Below are 23,951 nucleotides of genomic sequence, written 5' to 3' on the forward strand. Positions count from 1 at the left end.
TTACCAGTGCTGAGTAGCAGTCTTCTACATGCGTTATCACAGGTAACCTCTCACTCAGAACCAGGGTCCTGGTTAATCTTTTACTCCCTGTAATGTGAGATAATTTCCAAGGGAAATTATACTTTAAATACAAAACAAATAAAAAAATCCCCCCCAAACACCCAAGCTAATTCGCAGGCCGTGGGTGTGCTCGTGCCTGCCTGTGAGGAGCGCGAGACTCGCCCGTCCTGGCGGGGAGCGGCTCTTGGCGCGTGCCCTGCCGCCATTAACGGTCTGGGGACTGAGGGGTGGGCGGCTGCTGCGGGGGAAGGTGAATTGCCTGAGGGAAGGGGCAGGGACAGGCACTCTGCTGAGGGCCCGGGGTGGAGGTGCGGCCTCTCCCTTTCCTCTCTGCCCTGGAAACCAGCGTGGTGAAGTAGGGTGGGTTGGGAGGGCAGCCGGAGCTCCCGGGCAGGGCTGGTCTCCTAGCCCGCTCCGCCCCAGAGCTGGCAGCGGCCGATGCATATGGGTCAGAGACACTTGAGCCTTCAGAGAGTTGGTATATCCCGGTGCCATCAGGGGGACATAGGTAGCTTGACCCTCCCCATATTGCCGTGGTCTAAATACAGAAATATTAGTGATGACAGTGCAGGTGGATCTTGGCCTGTGTCTTTTTAATAGTGGCCTTGTGATACTCTGGGCAGAGGTGCTTTGGCTTGCGTTGTCAGTAACTGGCAGTAGAGACATGGAGAGTACAGACAAGGTTTGGTCTTAACATGCTACTTACTGACACAAAACAGTGTAATTATAGCAAATTTGATTGATTTTTTTTTTTTTTTTTACTACTAAAGCCCAGTAGCAAAATTCTGATTCAATTCTGAATGCTGTTAATGTGTTTAAAAGTTAGAAAGAATGTATTCTTGTGGTAAAAGCAGCTTGTTTGTGTTGGTATGGTGGCCTGTATTTTCTGAGAGCTAGATTCAGAACCCCAACAACCTCTTCCAGCATTATGTTTTTAGGTTTCACAGTTACATGTTAATTGGATTAATCTTCAGTATTCTATATACATGTTGTTTGGTTAAGACTATTATTTCATTCACTTCTAGATAGAAAAACTATTCAGAAGAATACTGAAATAGAAAATTTAATTATCTTCAATGAAAAAAATAAATATGAAACAGTTGACAGTCTGTCCATGACTATGGAGAATCAGATATTGCTTGATATAAGATCAGTAATAGACAGTGGACTTGTAACTGAAATATTTACTCAAAATAATCCTGTTAGTTCTGAAAACTTTGATCTGGAAACTGCAGTAATTAATAATCCCATTGAAGAAGGATTGCTATCTAGCCAAGACAATCATTTATGTACTGTAAATGTGGGAGAGACCTTGTTAGATCACTTCAAGTATCCACTTACCATTGAAAATCAAAATACAATAGTAAAAGTTGAAGTACATCCACATGGAAACAACAGCTGTGATGATGAAGATCTTGAAAAATACAAGGAATTAAATCTTCCAGAAGAAGCTGATTCACCTTATCTGCCTTCAAATGGTGTCCACTTTCTTTCTTCTGTAGCAATGCAGCATAAAAATTGCAGTGTGCCAACTTCAAGCATTTTCTCTCCAGAAGGAACAGTCAATCAAAATGTCAGAATGATGCCAGTAAGATTAAGTGAAATAGGAATTTTTATATATTCATGCTTGTTTGTGACTTAAATGTGGAGAACTGCCACATGAAAACTTACATGGGATCCACATAATATTTACAGTTATGTCATAAATTTTATACTAGAACAAACTTAGTAGTAAATACAGAAAAAAATTTCTGGTTTATGTTACCAGAAACAGCATGCAGTGTGAACATATGGTTCTGACTGCTGTTCTTTTTTGTCCGTGTTATGAACCATATTTTTAAATGGCGGGGTAGTTATTTTGCTTATTAAAAAAACTTACCATGTCACAAATATGCCCGCTTTGCTTTTATATATTACCATCTGTATTAGCAACTATTAATTATACAAAGTACAAACTTTTGTTCTTTAGTTCCACAGGTGACACACTTATCTTAAAATTTATAGTCCAAATGAGTTAAAAAGTAATTTATTTGCAGCAGTAAACTGTAGCCTATATTGTTAAATCTCCATGTGGAAAGTATTTTTGTAAGAGAGAGGGGTTTCCCATTGCTTACCATGTTTGGCAGTTTTTCTGTATAGTTTGAAGTTACATTTTCTATGTTGGATCAATTACTATCTAGAAAGGTATGCAGCATAAAACTTCTTGTGATGCTCACAGGATCAAATCAATCTGCTTAATGCAGGCTATTCATATGTAGAATACTTACGTGTCCTTGCATCTTTGTTTATGGCTGTAAAATATCATCTGAAGAAATCTCCAAATCTTAAGTTTGCACTGTGGCTGCTTCTAGAGGGGCACTGAGGTTTCCTTTGAGAAGATATCTTGAAATAATTAAGCATACCAGTTGACATTTTTTTCCCATGTAAGTATTTTGACAAACAAACAGTGCTGTTTTCACATTCAAAAATCAAAAGCATTAAAAAAACCCCCAAAATCACAAAAATCACTTGGTTGAAAAAGAGGTCTGGTTTTCCCTTGCAGTATTCCACCAAGGTGCCAGGCTGAAGCCAGGTGGCAGCTGCAGGGCTGTCTGTGCAGGAAACCTCCTATCACAGAAATCATTGCTGACACTACCTAGCCCAGTGTGTTTCCCAGTGGTATCCTGAGATGCTTGAGGTCTACTGTGACATTTGCCTTACATGTTTTGGTTTTCTTTCTGATTTCAGGTTACGGTTATAGTTTTAAGTATCTCTGGCTTGGAAGGTTGTTTACACACATGCTCAATATTATCAGTAGTTCTTTAATAACCAAGACCTTCAATCTTTTGAACCATTAATAAGATTCAAAAGACCGGTGGAAGCTTCTAGAAAATACAGGTGTGATTAACGCTTAACAGTTGCTTTCTTCAAATTCAAGTTGAAGATAATGAAAATTTGTTCACCTCTGTACAAGGAGCTAAAAATGACATTTAGAAAATATCTTTCTGACCAGCTGTCTTCCTAGTATCATTACAGTTTATCACACTAAATCTGCATGTTTTCTTAATCTGCCTTGTTTCTTAAAGGTATTAGAACAAAATTCTAATCAGGTTATAAATAATTTTATTGAAATAAAGAAAGCTGATTCATTTCTACACTGCTTGCTTACCCTCCTGAACTGCTGTCTATATTAAAAGGAAGCGCAGCACACACAGATAGAGAGCAAACTGTCTACTTCAAAAAAATCTCAATTCTAATTTGAAACTAGAAAATAGTTGGTTTCTGTCTTTGTTCCATTTTCTATTCATTTGGTTTGGTTTTGAAAATACAAATGTAGGCATTAAGTATGATGCTATTATAGTTGTAAATGCATTAGATCTGAACCATAACTATATGTTGAGCAGAAAAAGCAGAGATAATATTCAAGGTATATAACGGTATCTGGTAATCCTGAATAGGCCACAGCATTTATGTGCTTGATTATGTCATGAAAATGTAAATAACTTCCAATTTCCAAGGCCTCTTTAAGTCATTTTTTTTGTTTATTCATTTGGCTTTTTAAAAATTAATAATTTAATGCATGAAATATAAATAAAACATTCTTTTCTTCAGGTGTTCAGATCGTTTATACCTCCAGTTGCAGGTGAGAATAAATGTATTTGTATGACCAATTTAAAGGAATCCAAAACAGTGCTATGTAGTTACAAAACTTGACCAATTGCTTAAGTGGTAAGTGCCCTAAGTGATTGAGGGGGATTTTTTTTTAATTTTTATTTTTCTTCTCTTATAAGTTTAGGGGAGGATTTAAATGGCTAAATAAATTAATTTCTGGGTTTGGCAAAGTGCAGTATGACCCTTTTTGGATAATGTTAATATAACTAAGAATGTTTGAGAGGACAATGGACCACTGTTCATTCATGTATGATCGTGTTTCTTCAACCACGTACTTCAGTCTTACTTTTGATTTTCCCTTCCTCTCATACCACTTCCTCGTTCCTTCAGGGGACTGTGAAGAAGATATTCCTTCTTGCAGCACAATTTTCTTTTTTTCTTTGAGTTGAACAATATTTTTATTTCCCTTTCAAGTTTGCCCACCGGTTATGAAAGTTAGATGGTTTGCACTGATGCTGCTGATGACAGTAACCTTGTGAGCAGTTGTTTGATGTGTTCTGCCCATAACCTGTTCACAATCCTGCTCAGGGTTAAACTGACTGCTAGATTTGATCTTACAAGGTAGTTTATCCTGAAGCTAAATGAATTTGTGCCAAATGGGCACAATAAACCTTTTAAAATAAAAAAGACACAGAGTGAAGTCTGTTTTTCCTAGCAAGGCTGTTACGAAAGAATATTAAATATTTCTTTCACAAGAATGTCGTGCTGTAGTGACATCAAAATCTCTTTCCCTGATGCTGTAAAGGAGTTCTTGGTATAAAACACTGATCTTTTTGTAAACAAAACATGCTTTATTTTATGTACTAGAATCTTCCAGTGATATCTGTGGCTTACCTCAGACTAGTGCTTCTGTCTATGATGAAATAGTAAGTATGCATGCAAGATTTTATTATTATTGGAAGAATCTGTCCAAGTGTTGAATATCTGAAATGGGATTTAGTCTAAGTGCCAGAAGGTAAAAGGTTCTTTCAAACACTGTGCTATCTGATCTGTTCACAAAAGAGAGGGAAAGAAAAATGTTGCTGCATAGATTTCTACACTGCTACATTGTGGAGGAAGGGAGAACAGCATCTGGGTTTTTCTCCTGTTTCCGTTCCTGTTGGCTCAAGTCTAGTTGGCTGCTGTCTGCCACTTGCACATTCTGGCTCCCGTTCAGGCCAGTTAGGGAGCGGGCTTCTCCTAAGGCCGCCTGAACACAAACTGCCTGGTGGGGCTCTTTCAAATACCCTTGGGGAGCTGATTAGTATTTGAGCCTTTATCACATGTGCAGTGTATATAAAGGAACAGAGCTGGGGATGAAAATCTGGCTTTAACATTAGCATTCACTGCCTATGGAGAGATGTTCTTTGCAACTTAATTATTCTCTTAAAATGCTTGAATTTTTCAAATATAATTTCCTAGATCTGTGCAAGACAAACTATAGAAATGCAGATATTTAATGAAAGGGAGATTTCTGAAATTTACTGGAATTTTGTAGCCAGGTTTTTCAAGGTTGTCCATTCAGTTTTTTAAAGTGTGTACTGAGAGGGGCAAGGCCTCATCTGGAAGTGTGACTTTTGTAAAGATGACACTGTAATAAGGTAATGGATCAGCAAGAAGGTGATAAATTGGTTTTCAACAAATGCAAGTGGCACCATATCTATGATGGAATGCCATGACACACAGTAGTTGATCACCCTAACAAAAGTTAATTTTGGAACAATCTAATTTATAGGTATAACTGAATTTGCATTCCAGTCTCCCATGACTACTTCTTACTTAGACTAAATCCCAATAATCCCCAGTCAAGTTATATAATTCAAGATTAATTCTTGTTTTGTATAATTTGCTGTGACTATTGCCTAACTTCTCCAGGGCACTTTAGAAATCAGTTGATGCTTCGTGATTTTGGGGACACTGAACGCCATTGTTACTGTAAAGTATGTTACTGTTCATTGTTATTCTTCAGGAATATTTTTACTTGAAATATGAGCAAAAATCATTCTGCCATTGACAAGTAGATTAACTATTCTCAGTATTACATTTGAGTACAATCATTGCTTTAAAATATATGATTTATGCAGATAAATTTTTAAATTTCTTGTATTTGCTTGGAATTTAAAGTAGATTTTAAAGCATGCCTGTTAAGTTTTAAAACATTGTATTTCAGGCTGAGATAAGAGAAGCAGTTAGTACTGTTATCAAGAATCACCAAGACAGAGCAATTTTTCAGAGTTCAAAAATTGACAAGTCTGGCTGCAAGTTATTAGCATTACACAGTGTAGCAGAGGAATCCAGATGTTCACACAGAAATGATTCCAACCCCGTGGTAATTATATCCTGTAACTGATAGCAAAATCATATGCTAGAGAAAATTAACTTATTTGTACCATGCTAGCATCAAGAAGTCCCACTTAGTAAGTGCTGTATCAAGAATAATAAGGCAGTCCCTTCCTTGGACTCATAGTCTAAATTTTATCTAGTTACAGTGCTACTTTATATAAACCACATTACATTCTATTTAACAGCTGGAAACAAAAAAAAACAAATGAGAAGATTTTAAAATCACAGCTAAATAAATGAAATGAAACATGAACAATTACAATGGCATGTTCTGGTTAGGGAACTGAATCTGAAGCCAGCGGACTAGTAAATAGCTAGAATATGCTCTCCAAAGCCCCATGGAGCAATTTGGAGAACCAGGAATCCATATGACCTAGGTTGAGGAGCTACAGTGGTAGATCTCAATAGCTGCTTCCAAAAATAAATTAAGGGTCAAAACCCAAACATCTTAATGCATAATGATCCCATTTGAGAGATTCCAGTCTGTGATTAGGAAGCTTTATAAGACAGGTGGTACTCTTAGGAAAACTTTTATATTTATATGCTTAGAATTACAGTTTCTTAGGTGAAACCTAATTATTAGTTATTCATTCCAGGTTATCTGTCAGTTGGAAGGAGGTACTCAAATACTCTGTATAAACGGTTGTGGCACACAAGGACTAAAACCAGTTCATCTAATTCCTGAGTATCATGACCAACATAATTATCTTCAATCAGGTACAATAAAAATTAAAATTATCTCTAGCCTGTCAGATGGTATATCATAGATAGATTTTTAATATGCAAATGCATGTGTTTATGTTCTTAAGCAGCAACAGTGGGAGATGAGCCAAAGCTAGTGTAGCTATCACCAGTTATTATTTTACTTCATTTTATAATTAAAAAATTGCTACGCGCTTCAGTGTAATAAGAATGATGTAATGGATATGTTGAATTTATTGAAAGTTTTTAATATGCAGATTATTTTCCATATAAAGCATATTTAGCATAAACAGCTGCATACGTTTGCATTTACCCTAGCTTGCCACCAAGTGTCACTGTTTGCCTATAAATGAAGAGCAGCGTTGCAGGCTATGAGTATACTTTCGCCTTGGGATTCAGAATGTCTCACTAATATTTACATAATTATGTGAACTTGAAATGCTGTGAACTTGAAATGCTATCAGTTTTTAATGAAAGTAATTTCTGAGGTCCTAAAGTTAATGCTGTTCAGATGTAATAACACATTTTCATCTGAGCAGTAACAAAGTATTTGAGTATAGTTTAGTTTTAATTTAAATAAATATTTCTTTACCTACATATAGCTTCCTCAAAAACATTATTGTCACGGTTTATTTCATTATTTATTATTATAATTTTATTTCAGTGGTGCATTTTGATGGCACTGTGAAAACAAAGCCTTTTAATATTAGACACTATACAAGCACAGATATTGTTCTCAATATCAATAGGTGCTGAGTGTGGGCATCTCTCAGCAGATGCTCCAGGTATGGGGCCTGTTTACTTATATGTCAGAAGCCATCAGAAGAGTAAACCAGGCACATTCAAGTTAAAGGTCATGTTCCTTCAAACTCTCTTTCATTTGCTGTAATGGTAAGGAACAAAAAGCCGAGGAGTGCACTGGCGTATTTTTTTTAGTTTTTGTTTGCTTGACCTTTCTTCTGTTTTACTCATCTTCATAGCAAGTAAAAGAATTGAGTACAGCAATTATATCTAAAAGTTTCTAGGGACTAATCTCTTCAACTTTTGAATTAAGCTGTCCTTTGGCTTCCATTTATTTTTCTTTCTTTAGATGGGAAGAAAGTAAGTAGAGGTATAAGATTCATCTTGTAATCTTACTATGACTGATGCTTGCTTTTTTCTGCACAGGCCAGGATGCTCACTTAATGCAGTTCTTCACCAGGACTTACACAAAGACTTGCTCTTACAGCTATGGTTTTCTCCATGGGTTTTTAGTAATTTTTTTCATAAGCTAAAGACCTATATTCCAAATGCTCTCTCAGAACTCTGGAAATTTGTAAAATATGAACTCAAGATAAATATATTTAATCGTTTCTGATATTTTTCTTATTTTATCAAAATACTTTAAGTCTATGGCATTTGAATTTAAATCTACTTGGTGTCATAGAGTAAAATCCTATGCTCAAATTCCTAGCTAACAAATTGATGGTGGGTTCTTCTGTCAGGCGTATTTTTGTGTGGTCAGGTTTTTATACTTGTTTTTTTTCAATGAGAAAAACATTTCTGGAGAAAAAACTTCTAAGTCCTTCATAGACACTATTTATTGTAGAGTAAGTTTGGATTCGAAACTAAGTTGTAGGAGAAAGTGCTAACAGAGGACAGACAGCCTCAGGTAATTTTTTTTATTAACAAAAGAAGTTGAAGATTCCAATTTACCTGAATGCTTAATTCAAAAAATATTTATGCATAAATGAAACTTTATACACTGTGAGTAGTTCTGCTGTCTTCAGGTAAATGTCTTCTTTCCAGATGTGGACAACCCTGTGACAGGTGTACTGGGGCAGGTTTTGCCTGTTCCAGGTGAACTGGTTCTGAATGAACAAGAGGTAAATAAGCTTTATCCTTTAAACTTGTTAAGTACAACATACACTATTCTCCCTTTTCTTAAAATGGGTTGTGAAGTCTATGTTGGGAAGTAACAATTGTATGCATTTTCTAAAGACAGTTTAGCTGGTTTGGACAGATTAGTTCTGTATGCACTATTCTTTCTGCATATAAAGATTTCTGATTTCAACATATTCTAGAAGTAAGACCAGAATTAAAAATACAGTTTTCCATAAGAAAATTAAATTTATTCCAGTTTTGAAACCTTGAATTTGGTATTATATAGATTATGTTATTTCTGAGAACCATTTTAAGACTCTTTTGGGGTGAAGGAAAGAACATTGACTTTTGCCAGAAGAAGGGGAATATTTTCTTCCAGTAGGATTTTTTACACTCTTTTGTCTTGATTAGGATTTAACAGTCATTAAGTCTTTATAATTTTTGTTGATTATCTTTTTTGTTGATGAAAATTGAACAGAACACTAAAAATCTTTGCAGATGTTTGGCTTCTCACGTGTTACTTCCAACAGAGGTGGCAGCAAAAATCACTTCAAATTTTTAATTGTTAACTTTTATTTGTGAAGTGAATATGTGATGTCGATACAAACACAGCAAATGGTTTGTGGATAGCAGCCACTATCATAAAAGAGGGAAGAAAAAACCCAAGGGTCAGATTGAACATTGACCTAGGGAGTCTTTCATCTCTAAAGGTGGTATATCTGCAAATTAGTTCCTAAACATTCTGGAGCAGTGGTGTAGACAGGCTTGTAATTCTTCTCTAACTTTATCCCAAATTAGTTGTTTCCTAGATTTCTTCCCTTCCTTTAAATACATTAATTTTCCTCTTCTTTATGGCCAGCTAGATTAATTACCTGTTAAAATAACAGTGATTTACAATTATTCACTGTCCCTCCATTACCAGTAATAACAGCGTAATCCTAATTGTTCTTACCTTGTCTCTCTCCATAACCAGGCCCTTATTAATTGTATGTCTGAAGATACAACAGTGTGTTTTCTTGGCCTGTGAGCTGATTATTTTTTAAAATTTTGCTTAGTTTTCAACCAATTAGATGTCATATTGCAGCTGAACATAACATAAATCATCAAGTCACTAGCCAGTTTCAACTGATTACTGGAATTAAAAGCAACTGAACCTAGAATTACCAGTAAATTGAAAATAGTGCACCAACACTGCGGCACTGAAAGCTGTTCTTGGTTCTTTGCGTTGGGAGAAATGGGATTCTTGACATACTGAATAGTTTCCAAGAGGAGATGCATGCAGTTTTCATGACTCTTTACTTCCATGAGTTTTTATCAGTAACTTTGGTGATCAAATTATCCCAGCAACATTTTCTTTGTGTTACTTTTCTCTGTTAACTTACAAGAGTATTTTTTTTAAAGTTAACATAAACAGGATATATGCATTTTATCTTGAACAGTTTGAAAATGGACCCTTACAACCAGTAGCTAGCTCTGCCACATTCCATCTAGAACCAAATCTGCTTGGGCCAGTGAAAATGACCTCAGAGGGGTAAGATGCGTGAAACATCTTACATCCATGATGACTTTTGAATTTTAAACTGGCAATGACACCTAGTCATTTTCATGTTGCATAGCTGCTACTTTCTCTTAACAAAAATGCAAATCTGTAAGAGTGCTTTGTGTATATATGTCAGTAGTCATGATGCCAGTTGCTGGCAGTCAAGACTATGTAGCATGGTTTCAGGTTTTCTTAGGATCAGTGCAATTGTGCTGTCCATTTGCCTGAAAAACATTTAATTTTCTAAGTTAATTTATATGTTTCCAAATTTAATTAGCATGTGTTTAGCCTGTATTTCTAACACTAATGGAATTGTTTTAATAATATTTAATTGCAGATCATTTTTAAATAAGAGGCAGGTGCAACCCCAGTGTGAAAGGTGAGAGAGAGCTTTGCAGTTGCACAACCATTGCCAGTCTGTAGGACTAAGGGCAGACCTGTCCCAAGTAGCGACAGCTAGAGGATAGAGGGAGATTACAGGTTGCTTATTCTCTTTTTCTCATGTATTCTGTGAGGCCACACTTGTTAAGTAGCACCAATATTGGTGTAACAAATAAAATCAGTATTTATTGTTTCAAAACTATAGAATAATTAGTTTTCATTGTAGTTATATTTGTATTTGTGTATTTTTTTCTAATTTTTTTCCTTTTTCAACTTGTGTAGCCTATCTTTTGGTTCAGGGGTTACAAAGTCTAAGAAACCATGTAACTGCACAAAATCTCAGTGTCTTAAATTGTAAGTAACAGTTTTTCAACATTTAATAAATGCTAATAATAGTGTATAGATGAAAGGATAAACATACAAGAAATGCGTGCTTTCAAATGAACAGTACATACGTGTCAAAAATTACTCATCTGATATTGAGTTAGAAAGATCCACAGCTGACATAAACTAGTGTCACACAAGCTTGCTGCAGAGGTGTAGATGACTGCATATAATCCAAAGTATGAAAAATAAAAAGAGAAGCTAGAAGAATTGTTCAGAGCATATCTGGAAAATCCTATGTAGAATTAAATTCTGTATACTAAAATACATTTTCTCTGTCTTGCTGCTGCTTTCTTTCATAAATAATATGCACAGAGATGTATACACAATAATTAATGTTTGATTCGTTGATGGACTGGGTGTATTTTACAAAATGCAAAACTGAAAGAGAGAGAAGCTCTTTGTCTAGGTTTGGATGTGATTAAGTTACAGAGGAAGGAACATTTTTCATGAGAAGAAACTAAACATTCTGCATAGAAGTAGAATTTAAATTTAAAAATTTGCACTTAAACCAGTTAATCTTTTAATTTGTTATGTTATTTTACATTTTAATCATAGATATTGTGATTGTTTTGCCAATGGTGATTTTTGCAACAAGTGCAACTGCAATAATTGTTACAACAATCAACTTCATGAAACTGAGCGATTTAAAGCCATTAAGGTAAAAACAAAAATACAATACACATTGGTATCAGCTTCTTGTGTGAAAAATACAGCAGTATTGTTTTTTCCACTAGTTACAGCATTTGAAATATGATATTTTTAACATAAATGAAGTTATGTGTTGCCTCTGTATTAATCTTACATAAAGAAATTTAGGGATTTATTTCCTTCCTTTTATAGAACTTCTGATACTTTGGATTAAAACTAGTGATGTGTTAACCAAATGATAATTTTTATTCTTGGAAGGAAGTATTCAAACCCAAATTTAATTTCAGAAAATTTTTTCATGTGAAGGAAAATTTATTGTATCCCAAAGTCAGACAGTAGTTAAAGGAAAACAAATTATTACTATCCGAATTATTATTCTCATTGACAGATCTTCTGCAGTTGTCTGTGTTAGTCTTACTGGTTGACCCATGCAGCAATGCAAAGTTGGCTTTCCTGGCAGCGACACTGAACCCTGCGCTAGTGAGAAGCAGGTTGCTTCTACATTTGGAGATTGATTTTACTGGTGGAATAAAGAATAATATGTGGGATAATTTTTGCATGTATGTCGAACTGCACAATCTGGGCAATAATTTAATCTAATATGTATGTTATGTTTTGTAAGTTTTAAAGTGATAATGAAAAGTCTTACTCTACTGCAGATGCTTTAAGGATATATTAATGGTTTTGTGCTTCTTGTATGCAACTCTCCAGAACAATCTTTGTATCATTCACATCATTTCTGGATTGTACAAGACATTTATCTAATTAGAGTTAGACCACATCCAACCAGTCAAAGCCACAGCAGTTTTTGCTGTCAGTATGTAACGACTAGTTTTTAAATCAGATGCTCGTCTGTAGTTCAGCTGATGGGGTTGTTGGTATCTAAGCACTCCTCTCACTGCTGTAGATGGCATCTTGTAAAGCATAATAGATCTTGTTTGTCACTGACAAAAGCATACCTGTGCCATCCATAAATATTGTACATAAGGGGCATATAACCTCTTTAACCTGCCTTTTAGTAGTCCATGGTATTGCGAGGTCTTGGGACCTAATAAAAACCTGCTGTTCCAATCCAATGCTGATTTCAGTGAATGGTCTTTGTATTGGGCCATTAATAAAAAAAGATATGTTTAAAACTTCTGAGATGTATGTAACTATGTATGCAAGGGTTCTTTCTTCACTGAGAACTTTTTATTTCTGGTGAAAGCAGTGTCAGCAGTAAAAGGAAACCAGCCCCAAGAGAAGAGTAGATGGGTCATTTACGTTATTCCATAAAAACAATATATGTTGCTTTCCGTGATAGAGCCAACTTGGCTTAGTGTTTCAGAATCTTTGAATTCCTGCTCTCACATGCCATGGAAGACTCCTTTATCCATGGGCTTCATATCACCAATGATGTGAGTGGAAAGAAAGGACTTCTTTATTAAACATTGGATCACAGTCATTCCAGTGTTTAAAAACATTTCTTTAATTTCTCATAATCTAGCCATTTTTGTTTTAGGCCTGTCTTGATAGAAACCCAGAAGCTTTCTTACCAAAGATTGGGAAAAGAAATCTAGGAGAAATTAAACCTCACCATAACAAAGGATGTAACTGCAAGCGCTCGGGATGCCTCAAAAATTATTGTGAGTGCTTTGAGGTGAGTCAGGTGAACTTTCCTCTCATCACTTACTTCCTTAACATTGACTATATTCTGTAACTAGTAGCTGCAAAAAAGAATCACTTCTTTCTTTGCATTTTTCATCATAAAAGCTTTTGAACATAGGAAGCACAGTCTCTTTCTTGTCATGTCTTTAAAGAACTGAATCTGGCTGAAGTTGGTCAGCTAAAATTTTCGGTATCAGGAGCTCTCAGCCCATGACTTGCTCCAGAAGAAGTGAGGAATGGTTTTCTGCTAATCCTGGTAGTTTCTATCTGTGGTATTTTGTTATCTCGCAAAGTTATCCACAAATTGAGGGAAGGAGTGATTTGTCCATGTACGGAACATCAGTCTCCACAGAGAATCCATGGAAAAAAACCTGTCTTGCTTTCTTACTTTATTGATACTGATGGTTTTGCTCTGGGAGTATCCCGGACCAGCACATCTAGAATAAGTCCCTGGTGGTATAGCTCCAATGGTTGCTCAAATGTATGTTTTATTTAAGATTTATACAATTTTTATTCTAAATATTCTATATTTGCCAGGCTAAAATTATGTGTTCCTCTATTTGCAAATGCATTGGTTGCAAAAATTATGAAGAAAGTCCAGATGAAAAAAACCAGTTCCATGTGCTAAACTATGTGGACATTGGAAATGATGAAGGAAATAGCCCAGTTTTAACATCAACATTTGAAGAGTTACCAAAATTGAAGACAGACAGGTGAATACTTGGAAATAGCACTGCATAATCCATTGGTTTGACTTTATTAATTTTTTGTGTAACCATTATCATAATTATCTAAGAAATAGTGATGAAAACGACAGATGGCTTATATACAAGGAATCACTTCACATAGTATATGCCATCTTGCTTCTATAAATAAAAAAATATCTAAAGGAGAGGCTATAACTATCCTTTAAGAATATAGTATACAGAGTTCGGGGATATATGTATTAGTTCTGCTTACAAAACAGCAGTTATTTATGTACAGAGCACATATTTCATTCTCTCGACTTTTTTTCCCCCTTAGCTACTTTATGTTTTTCCTTCAGTTTCTCTGTTCTTAAATTTTTCTATGTTCAAGCATTCATTTCTAACAAAACCTTGACCACAGAAGTACTAAGAAAATTATGTTATTAACATGTTTGTGATGTTCAATTAATAAGCATGTTTATATCGCTGCTCCTTTGCCATCTCTCCCATTCCTTTGGTCCATCTCCTGTCAATTTTATTTGTGTTGGCAATTTGGATTGTAAAATATCCTAATGTTGTTATGCTTTCTAACACAGTTGTAGCCTAATCTCTATTTTTGGTTGGTTTATAGTCATTTGGCTAATAAATAGAAATACCTGTTAATAATAATTAAAATTAATTAAACCACATCTTAATGGATTTTAGGGAGCTTTACTCCAGGCTCTAAAATTTTTAGTTTGCATATATAATTTTCTTTGCTTCTTTGCATCAAACATTACTTTGAAATTCTTATCTTAATTCCATTTTTAAAATACTTTCTGATGATATATTTTAAAAATATTTTATCAATTTCTGCTGTTGGTAGTATATTGATGGGGTAGATGGTGCCAATTTATGCCTTTGCTTGAATCACACAGTAGGATTAGTTACGTTATTAATGTAGCAGAATGAGTTATGATGTTAACGACTGGTATTTTCAAGAGTTTATTCAAAGCAAGACTGCTAAGGTGCCATTCAGGGAATCCTTAAGGGGCTTAGTGCTGTTTCCTTTAGCAGCAATAGACTGAGTTTACATTTAGTACCTCCTAGACCCTGACTAAGCCTTTTTAACACATTTCCTTGTACATAAGGCAGGATCTGATTATTGCATGCAGATGGAGGAAGAGGCTTGTTGTATAAGCTTTCCCTGTCTGCACCTGTGGGGCAGCATTTGCGTAGATTTGCTATGTAGTGTGAACACAGTCTTCCATGTGATAAATTAGAAAAACTCAGAAGCAATCTGTCAGAAGCTGAAGCTATTCAGTGTAGAACAGTGAAATTCCTACAAGGATGTATCTTACAGTAACAGTGCAGCTACTCTGATTCACCTCTGTGCATTCCAACTCTTAACTGAGTTTTGCAGTTTGTCTTTTAAATTATTTTGTGTATTTAAAATTGAGACATTTCATACTAGTTTCTTTTCCTCTGTCAGGCAACCAGCTGTATGTATATCTTGGGAAGAAGTGAAAGCAGTATGTGCTTGTCTCCTGATGCAAGCTGAAGAGGCAGAAAAAAGAGGTTACTCTGTTTGTCTAGCTGAGCGGATGATCATGGAGGAATTCGGGAGATGTTTATCTCAGATCCTACATGCATAATTAAAATCTAAAGGACTGAAAGTTGAATAATGTTCAATGTATTATAAAGCAAATAAGTATTAATGTTTATATGTTGCCATAGTCTCAACAATTTTGGTACTTAATGATCTTACTTTGATCTTTCATAGGAATAATTTTATTGACTTCAGTTGAATTCTTTCTGAATTATGCTGGTGTAAGTGAAACCAGCACCCCATCCAGCATTTTTCTGAGTAACTTAATACTGTAGAAAGCTTTTTACATTTTGTACTAAAACAGATTTTCTCTGTAGTTAGGGCTTTCTGAGCCCATTCTTCAGTCTTTACCTAGACTCTTATTAAAAGCAAGTTTAACTTAAAATTACTTTATTGGATGTTTGTGAGTGGAGATGCAGTAAAAACTGAGTAAGCATTTGCTATCTTAGTTTGATTATTTTATGAATTGTGAAAAAATTCCGTTTCCAGTGGTAGTAGGCAAATCTACTAAGTTTAGCTTTGGGTCTTCTCTGTTTTGGCAACTTACTTCTGCTGTCTGTAGATGTACTATTTTTGGAAAACAGTGCAATGTTGTCAGTAGGTTTGGTATTTACTGTTGGAAAAAAACCCCATGCTAGACTTTGTTCAACATTAGATTTGTTAGATTAGCCTCATAGGAGGAAGATTACCTCCTTTTTACTCCTATTATAAAGTACAATAGTTTATGATGGGAAAATCTTTTATGTACATAGCATTTAGGATTGCAATCTGTGGAATCCTACATTTGCAATCCAGTTTCCCTTAAAGCTTGGCATAGCTTTTATTTAATTACTCATTTTTCTTATTCTGTGTGACATTTCTTCCTCTCCTCATTCTTACTGTTGGGATAATAGTAGATTTTATTTTCTCTAACAGGAGTAAGCTATTTGCTGCCATGTTTCTGGAAAAGAAAAAAAAATTGTCATCTAAATGAATTGACAGATATATAAATATTAATGCTTTTTGGTTTTAGACATTTTATGCTAAGTTAATAATATATGCTTAGATGTTTTTGGCATTTATGCTTAAAAGAATAAAGATATTCTCCATGTCATGTTGATTCATGAAAAATTCTTGCCAGGACAGCAGATAAGACTGCATGCTATCTTAAAATTTTGTTTAATAAGAGGAAGGGCTTTTTTATTGGTGGTGGCTGATATATGAATAGATTGCATTTTATATCTTTGCTTTTAACAACTGCTGCTGGAGATTGCTGAATGTCATAGGAGAAAATGGATTCTAAAGTGCTCCATAAGTGATATGGCATCACCTGTATGCTTCACCCCTTCCTGGGCCCTTCAATTCCTAAGATGATTTCTCTTGATTTTGGAATTAATACCTACATAAAGGCATCATCTTAAAAAGTATTTGTCCCCAGATAGAGTTACTATGAGGCCATAAATCAGAGGAGCATACAAGGGCTGTAGAGTCAATAGACACTCCATAAGGAAGCAAAGCTTGAAGAAAAAGAAGAAACCAGCCTGTATTGCTAAATCATACCTTGAAATCAAACCTCAGAAATCAACTCACTAAAATTCCCAGTGGAGGTGAGGTTCAGTAGGATTAACACTAGTAAACAAGAAACTAGGGTTAGGACTAGTGGTGCAAGTATGGATTAAAAATAGCAATTAGAAATAGAAATGCAAAATAAAATTAAAAATTATTGTAAGGAGTAGAAAGGATAAATGCATTGTAAGAGGAACTGTTAGAATCCTTGAAAAACTGAATTTAATGTAATAATACAGTCTCATCTTCAGTTGCATCTTAATTTGAATAAACACAGCAGAAGACAGTGCCACAATATAAAATGGCAAGTTATTAAGCCCAAAGGAGAGATGAGCTCAAAAGACGAGGAGAAAACAGTTAAGAAGAAAAATCATAAGAGTTTGACTAGTCAAGAGGTTGAAAAATAATAAAGAAAGAGGAAAAAATCACAGGGAAAATTAAAAAAAAAAACAGAATTAAAAATGGAACTAGAGTGGAAAAGGTAAGAAAATTCTACCTCCAAAAGTAAAGGGCAGGAGTGCAGGGGAGAGATACAAATAGTATAGTAAGGGAAATGAATGAAGAAGGCACGAGCTACAGCTTTGAGCAACATCTCTAGGCTCTCATCTCTGGTAAACATGATATCATATGTATAATGCAGAGACTTTCACCCAGGGTGCCAGCTAAGAAGCCTTGAGGGAAGGTTTCTGAATTTTCGGCATAACTGTTCTAGGGAATATTAGAAAAGATATTTTTAGTAGAGAGAGGAAAATGTATTATTTTATAAAATGCTGCTAAATCTTCCTTTGGAATACTGTGTACAGTTCTGGTCATCTGTGCTCAAGAAAGACAAACAATTTGGAACAGATGCAGTTCTCAGAAAGGCTCCTGTGACAAATGAGAGAATGGAATATCTGTTTTTAGGTGGAGAGAACAAAGGAGTATGATTTAGTCTAGGCAAATAAAGGCTGAGAGGAGATATGATTCCTCTTTATAAATAAATTCAGGGGATAAATATCAAAGAGGGATAGAAGCTCTTAAAGTATACGTATCACTTTGGAATGAAAAGTAAGTTTTCCTAACTATTAAAAAATAAGGTTCTGAAATGGCTTTGCAGATAGGATAGTATGAGCCAGGAACCTAAAATATTTTAAAAAGGAACTTCAAAAATTGCATAATTAAATCAGATTTCCTGGAGACAATAAATTATGTCTGTAGTATAAGGCTTTCAGTGTCTGTATGTTGGCATAGTCAAGGGATTTTGAAAGGAAAGACACTAGATTATGCCATATTTCCTTTCTTTAATCTCATACTTCAGGGCTTTTGCTAGTCACCTATGGCACCTGGAAAAATTTCTTCTCCTTGATATGTCATTCTTAGAACCCTTAAGTACTGAACACTAACAGATGCTGAGGCAAAATGCAGGCAGTGTGTGTTCACCTTCCTAGAGATATTAAATTTCCCTGTTTAAATGCTCAAGCTTGAATTGATCAAACTTACTTTGGGGTCATGAAAGAATTTTCAACAACACGAGACTGGGAATTTTTTTAGGATCTTCTATGAGGATAATCTATGTTTTTTAATGTTCTGCCAGTTCAAAGATTTGCTTGATGTTGATGCTCTCAGTTTCTGATTCTTTCTATAGCACAGGATTGTTTTGCATCTCTTGATTCATGTGTGAAATATACAAGAAAGTGCTGGGAAGTGTTTGGGGAATGTGAGGTAGATGTTCTGTGATCCCTTCTAAACCAGACACAGATGTTGCTTATCGTCAACAAGGGACTGAGTTTGAAGAACCAACCCTGCGTGCCTAAATTCCACACCAACAAAGTGCATGATACCTGTGCAAGAAGAGCTCTAGCGATTGTAATAAGATCAGCCTGCAGTCTGCTTGTTGCCAGATAAGTCCACAGTGATGAGGTAAATACGATGTCAAACCAGGAATTCAAATCAGTGAGTGAGGATCAGCAGGGCATGTAACCAGGTATAGATAGATCTATGAAGTAGCTCAGGAAGGAGCAATGCCTGAGCTTAAATGCAACTCCTGAGTGAAGGGGTAAGGTCCCCAGAAAGGCTTCTCGCAGCTCTTTCTCACCCAAGTCTGATCCAAGGCTACAGCTGTGCCATATCAGAGCTGGCCTCCAGCACAGAAAGCCAAACCCCTGGGAGGGGAGGAAGAGGTTGCAGAGTCTGTTGCTGTGGGGGGGTCCTGAGAGTATGGTCAGAACAACAGGTTTATTGTGCTGCTCCAGGTTCTGTGATTAGGCAGAGACCTGTAAAGCAGGTACCCCTTTTTCTCCCCCTCAAATAAACAGCTTGTCCCCGTTGTACAATTTTACCATTGTTCCCAGTTTTATTAAGGTTTGGGGTTTGTTTTTTTGTTGGGTGGGGGGGGTGCATCCTTGCTTGGTAGTTTCAGCCTTTGTCAGTGACCCCAGTAAGTCAACACATGCCTTTTCACCATCTTTTCAGGCTTCACCCAAAGGGAGTTCTGGATAATCCCTTTTCAGTATTTTATATCTCGAAATTTCTCCTTTTACTGTCCTATTAATTTAACCCCACGTTAAGTTTGGCCAGCTGGTTTTTCCCCTTCCATTTTCTGCAGTATCTGGCAATTTCTCACACCCTGTTGGGTTAACCCTGGCCAGGTCTGGCCTTCTGTATGCATACCTTAACAATTAATGGGTATTACTGAAAGTGATGAACTTTGTACTGATATAAAATTATTATATTAATTGCATTCTATTTTACTGCACTGATAGTGGTAGCAGTCATTCCTTATTGGATGATAAAGCTCTAGTGTCATCATTTAATCCCTGTGTTTAGGTGATTTTGGTTTATATTTTTCAGTTGCAGGAATTAAAAAAAAAGAGAAAAAAAGAATGACTATACCTGTTGTAGTGACAGTTCTATGTATGTTTGGTACTTTGGGCATGTCTGTATTTCTGCTCCTGCGGTAAAGCAATGGTAAGTCAGCTCATTTTGTAGAGCTACTTGTAATCAATTAATAGAGCACATGGGCAGCTGTACACAAATGGTCTTCATTCCAGTGTTGCAGCGTGGCAACCTACTGTGGCATACTTTATGTTGCTTATTCATTATAGCTCTTTTTTACAATCATAGTCAATAACTAATAAAACCATGTCAGACAGGTCTTTTGAGAGGTGCTAACAGTTAACAAATTTACTAATTAATTGCATACCACAGAGCTCTGTTTACAGAAATTATGTGATTTATGGCTAAGGAGCTAAAGAGGGACTTTGGAGACCTGAGTTCACTTCTTACGTCTGCTACATGCTTCCTGGCTGGTCTTGAGAGATTCACTGCATTTCCATGCCTTGATTCAGGAAAATATTTGAGTGAATACTGAATAATAAAGTCAAGCATATTGTCAAGGATCTTCTTGAATTAGGACTTTTGGAAGTGGGATGACAGGCCTGTCCCTCCTCCTTGTTTTCTTTTAGTCTGCCAGATATTTAGGGCTCAGTCCATAAGCCATCCAAGGTCTCCCTGTTTACTTCAGCAAGCTCTGAGTCAGGCCTTTAGAAAGAATAAGAAATATCAGACCCTGAGCAGGTACCTAACAGAATGGGGCTCTGATCCCAGCTGGGGCCTCTACTATAACATAAATTACAGAAGTACTGCTAATATGTTTGGGAAAAGAAGAGGTGTATAGAGAATTTGCAAAACCCAGTAGCTATCCTATAACCATACCCCAAAATAATGCTTTCATAAATCTTCATCATAGTGTGGATATTTGCCATTCAGTATTACCCGCCTCAGAGGCCAAATGTGACTCATTATTAAATTACTTCAATCTCTGCTGATGTAGAAGCACCCCTGACACATATCTTTGTGAGCAATTTCTTCAGAGTAATTGCATTAGTAATAGCCGATTACACAGCAATCTTATGTTCCTACAAAATTAAGGTAATTACTGTAGCTAGAAACACATCTCTCTGTATTCTGTCCTAGCAAGGAAGCTGGTAAAAGGCAATTCTTTGTAACAAGAGAAACCTTAAGGTATAATTATATTATTGATGTGGCGTAGGAGAAGTTTTTGTATCTGAAAGGAGCATGGAAACAAAATCATAGTTTGAAGCTACAAATTCCTAGTCCATGAAAGGGAAAAAAAAAATCTTTTGCATTTAGGTTCCTTAACAATTATGGAGGAAATGTATTTGAAATACATGAATGAGTTTGTGTTCTGTACTTTGAAAGTACTAGATGTCTGTCTTTGAAGTAGATTTGTTATGCAAAAGGTGCATTTTTCTTTGAGCTGGATTGTCCAGAGAAGCTGGTGTGGATTTATTTTTATACTGAAGTAAAAAGGTATTAATCTGTTCATATGGCAAGCCTCCTGAATGCTAGGGTCAGCTTCTAATTAGTCCAAATGCTATAGAATTTAATTTGTGTTTAAATTTTCACCTTTCTTTGTGTCTTTGAGGGAAACCTGACATTTCACATTTTCTTTAATACAATATTAGATGTTTAATATAACAGCTGAGGAAGAACAGACAGGCCATTCTGTGTAAACTTAGCTAAGTAATTCAATCCTAAATAGTCTAGAAGGGATACTGAAAAGCCAATCTCTTCACAGGTGTTATGCAGTGTCAAAATCCATAGACAGAAGGTGCCACTAGGTCATTAGAGAGTGGTAGTTTGAAAGTGTGTTGCATGATATAAGTACTCCTTGCAGGTTTTACTTTCTGTTGCATTAATGTGCCATGTTAGAATTGCTGAGTGCAAGCTGATGGCCCTGGAGTAGAAAAGAAATGTTCACTTGTGGAATGTTTCTTGCAATATATGATATGCAGAACTGATAAGAATAGCATAGTGCTCAAAATTGCTTTGATTACAAAGGTAAAGCCCAGGAACTGAGTATGGATTGTTCAATTAACATAGCAGAATATGAGAAAGTCAAGTGTTAGGTTAAGCTAAATTCCTTTGATGCAAGGATCTTAGCAAATGTTGTGTATAGTTGCCATTTATTAATAGTATTTATGGTGAATGAAGTGTCTCCTTTAAAGTGTCTACAAATGAGAAACCTAATGGGATCAGAGTACAACTTTAAAAAGATCTTTTTTTGCAAGAAGAGAAATTAGGGAAGAAAATACTGTATTTTTCTCTTACACACCAACAGGACTGGGGACAATGGAAAGCAGCTTCAGTAGGAAGCTGTCTAAATTTACAATTTTGTCACATTTTCATATAATTAATCCAGCCTCATTTCATTGCATGTCTTTTCTCTTGTGTATTGTTAAGAAGCATGTTAAGATGTACATACTGTCAAAAGCAGTAACAGGCAGTCCTCAAGAGAGATTCTGACTGCAGTGTGTATAGTGACAATAATAATAATCGTCAAAGATTGCTGCAGGTCTGCCATGATTTGGAAGCTGTCAATGCTAGTGCAGATATAATTATGGAAAAGGGGTAAGTGATACATTGTCAGAGTGTGGTAATCATATCTGAATTGTTAACAGAGCTTGGTTAGGCACTGCTATTTGAAAAATTAGAAGAATAGCAACAAAAACATCAGTATTGAAGTTTATCTGTTTTGTTTGCTTGCTTGTTTGTTTTTAATCAAGTGGAATGCAGTACTGCTCCTCTGTCTCTGGGAGTAAGTTTGTGTTATTCATAATTTCTATTGTTTGTTCCAGTCACAGTAGTGTTTAAGTAATAGTGCACATCAAAATTGGGACCATTGTACTAATGCAGCAAGAGCAAAATCATGTAAAGAGCACAGTCTAGTTCACTGGTGTAAATGGAAAGTATATGGGAAGTAAGTGAGAACAAATGTTATGAGATCTATTTTTTCAGACTGGGAAGTTTTTAAGTTTCAAGCAACTTTTCAGTTTAGAGCAATAAGTATCAGACTATGTGTAGCTTCACAGAGTGACCCTGAGAAACCCAGTTTGGCAGTTTTCTGTATGCACTTACTAAGTACTGAGAAAATTTGAGATAAGCAGGTGAATACAGAATAGACTTCTTCCCTGGAAGTGAATATGTGTGTATACACACATCACTTTTTTTTTTTTTTCTTCAGTAGAAATGAGTAGGCGTTCATCTTTTTTTGGTCACTACTATGTTTTAACATTTTTGCTTCATTTGCTTTCATTTCACTTTTTTTGGAGCTTCACACTGTTTTGCTGAGAATCTGTCTTGTCTTGTAGAATCGCTTTCTTTGGTTTTACAACATACAAATCCCTTTTCTTTGCTCGAAGTTGATATGAGCACATGTAACAGCTGTGTTCTTTATTGGAACAAGAGATATGGAGCATTGAAAAAATTTCCTCCTTGGGAGCTGTCCTTGTGATTGGAGCTGCTAGTGGGATTTGTATAGCCAAATGGGCCATCTTGAATATGTTTTCTTCTGCATTATAGTACCGGCACAGGCAACAAGGGAAGATTTGCCTTTCTGTTGCAGGGGCAGGATTGACCAGTCAGTGAAACCAGCAGAAGTCTTTCCCTTGACTTCAGTCAGTTAAGAAAGGCAGTAGTCTGGACTTGTCTATAACCTGCTTTGTGCCTTTACATCCCACCCACCCATAGCTCTGTGTTTTTTGGTGGTAAAAGCTTGTATTTGCAGTGTCATTCACCGTTTACTTTAGCTCTGCTAAAAGAAATAGTTAAAAATCAAGTCCAGTAATTTTTCCTGCTTTGCTAGAGCACAGAAGATAAACTGCTACCAATTTCTGATGTTTCTCAGAAGCAACTGAAGAACTAGGGATTATGCTGAACCTTCCCATATCTCTTTCTTAGGACTACTCCAAATTCAGTTTTGCCCCCGTTAAAATAGTAGGAATGTAATCTGTGTGGCCCCACTCCAGAAAAAGTGGAATCTTCAGATTGTGCTGTTGCATTGTGAGACAGTGGTGCTGTATCTCCCAACAGCTACTTTCCAACAGTATAAACTCTGCTTTGTACTCACAGAGAGGGACTGTAGTGTCAT

At 35.8% G+C, this 23,951-nt stretch overlaps 1 protein-coding gene across 3 annotated transcripts; it reads left to right on the forward strand.

Annotated features, from left to right (window-relative positions):
- Window positions 1-336: 336 nt before the first annotated feature.
- Window positions 337-16,556, forward strand: TESMIN (testis expressed metallothionein like protein). 3 transcript variants are annotated; one of them, XR_011328072.1, is made up of 8 exons: window positions 337-4,577; window positions 6,630-6,750; window positions 8,524-8,600; window positions 10,038-10,873; window positions 11,462-11,564; window positions 13,056-13,193; window positions 13,739-13,914; window positions 15,359-16,556. XR_011328072.1 is itself a non-coding variant. In XM_069803484.1 (8 exons), exons 4-8 carry the CDS (start codon window positions 10,396-10,398, stop codon window positions 15,519-15,521), a joined length of 702 nt encoding a protein of 233 aa, XP_069659585.1. In that variant the 5' UTR covers window positions 369-4,577; window positions 6,630-6,750; window positions 8,524-8,600; window positions 10,038-10,395; the 3' UTR covers window positions 15,522-16,556. The 3 variants fall into 3 exon arrangements, 1 of the variants encoding a protein (XP_069659585.1); XM_069803484.1 differs by having other exon boundaries at window positions 369-4,577; window positions 10,038-10,517; XR_011328073.1 differs by lacking the exon at window positions 11,462-11,564 and having other exon boundaries at window positions 360-4,577; window positions 10,038-10,129.
- Window positions 16,557-23,951: the final 7,395 nt, after the last annotated feature.

The sequence above is a fragment of the Haliaeetus albicilla genome, chromosome 16 (genome assembly GCF_947461875.1).
Source record: "Haliaeetus albicilla chromosome 16, bHalAlb1.1, whole genome shotgun sequence".
In the NCBI taxonomy this organism is placed as follows: Eukaryota; Metazoa; Chordata; class Aves; order Accipitriformes; family Accipitridae; genus Haliaeetus; species Haliaeetus albicilla.

Excerpts from the sequence above, each read along its gene's own strand:
- TESMIN (XM_069803484.1), top strand. The coding sequence starts at position 10,396 with ATGTTTCCAAATTTAATTAGCATGTGTTTAGCCTGTATTTCTAACACT. Across the intron at positions 10,518-11,461 it reads GTGCAACCCCAGTGTGAAAG|ATATTGTGATTGTTTTGCCA; the intron begins GTGAGAGAGAGC and ends TTTTAATCATAG. Across the intron at positions 13,194-13,738 it reads ATTATTGTGAGTGCTTTGAG|GCTAAAATTATGTGTTCCTC; the intron begins GTGAGTCAGGTG and ends TATATTTGCCAG.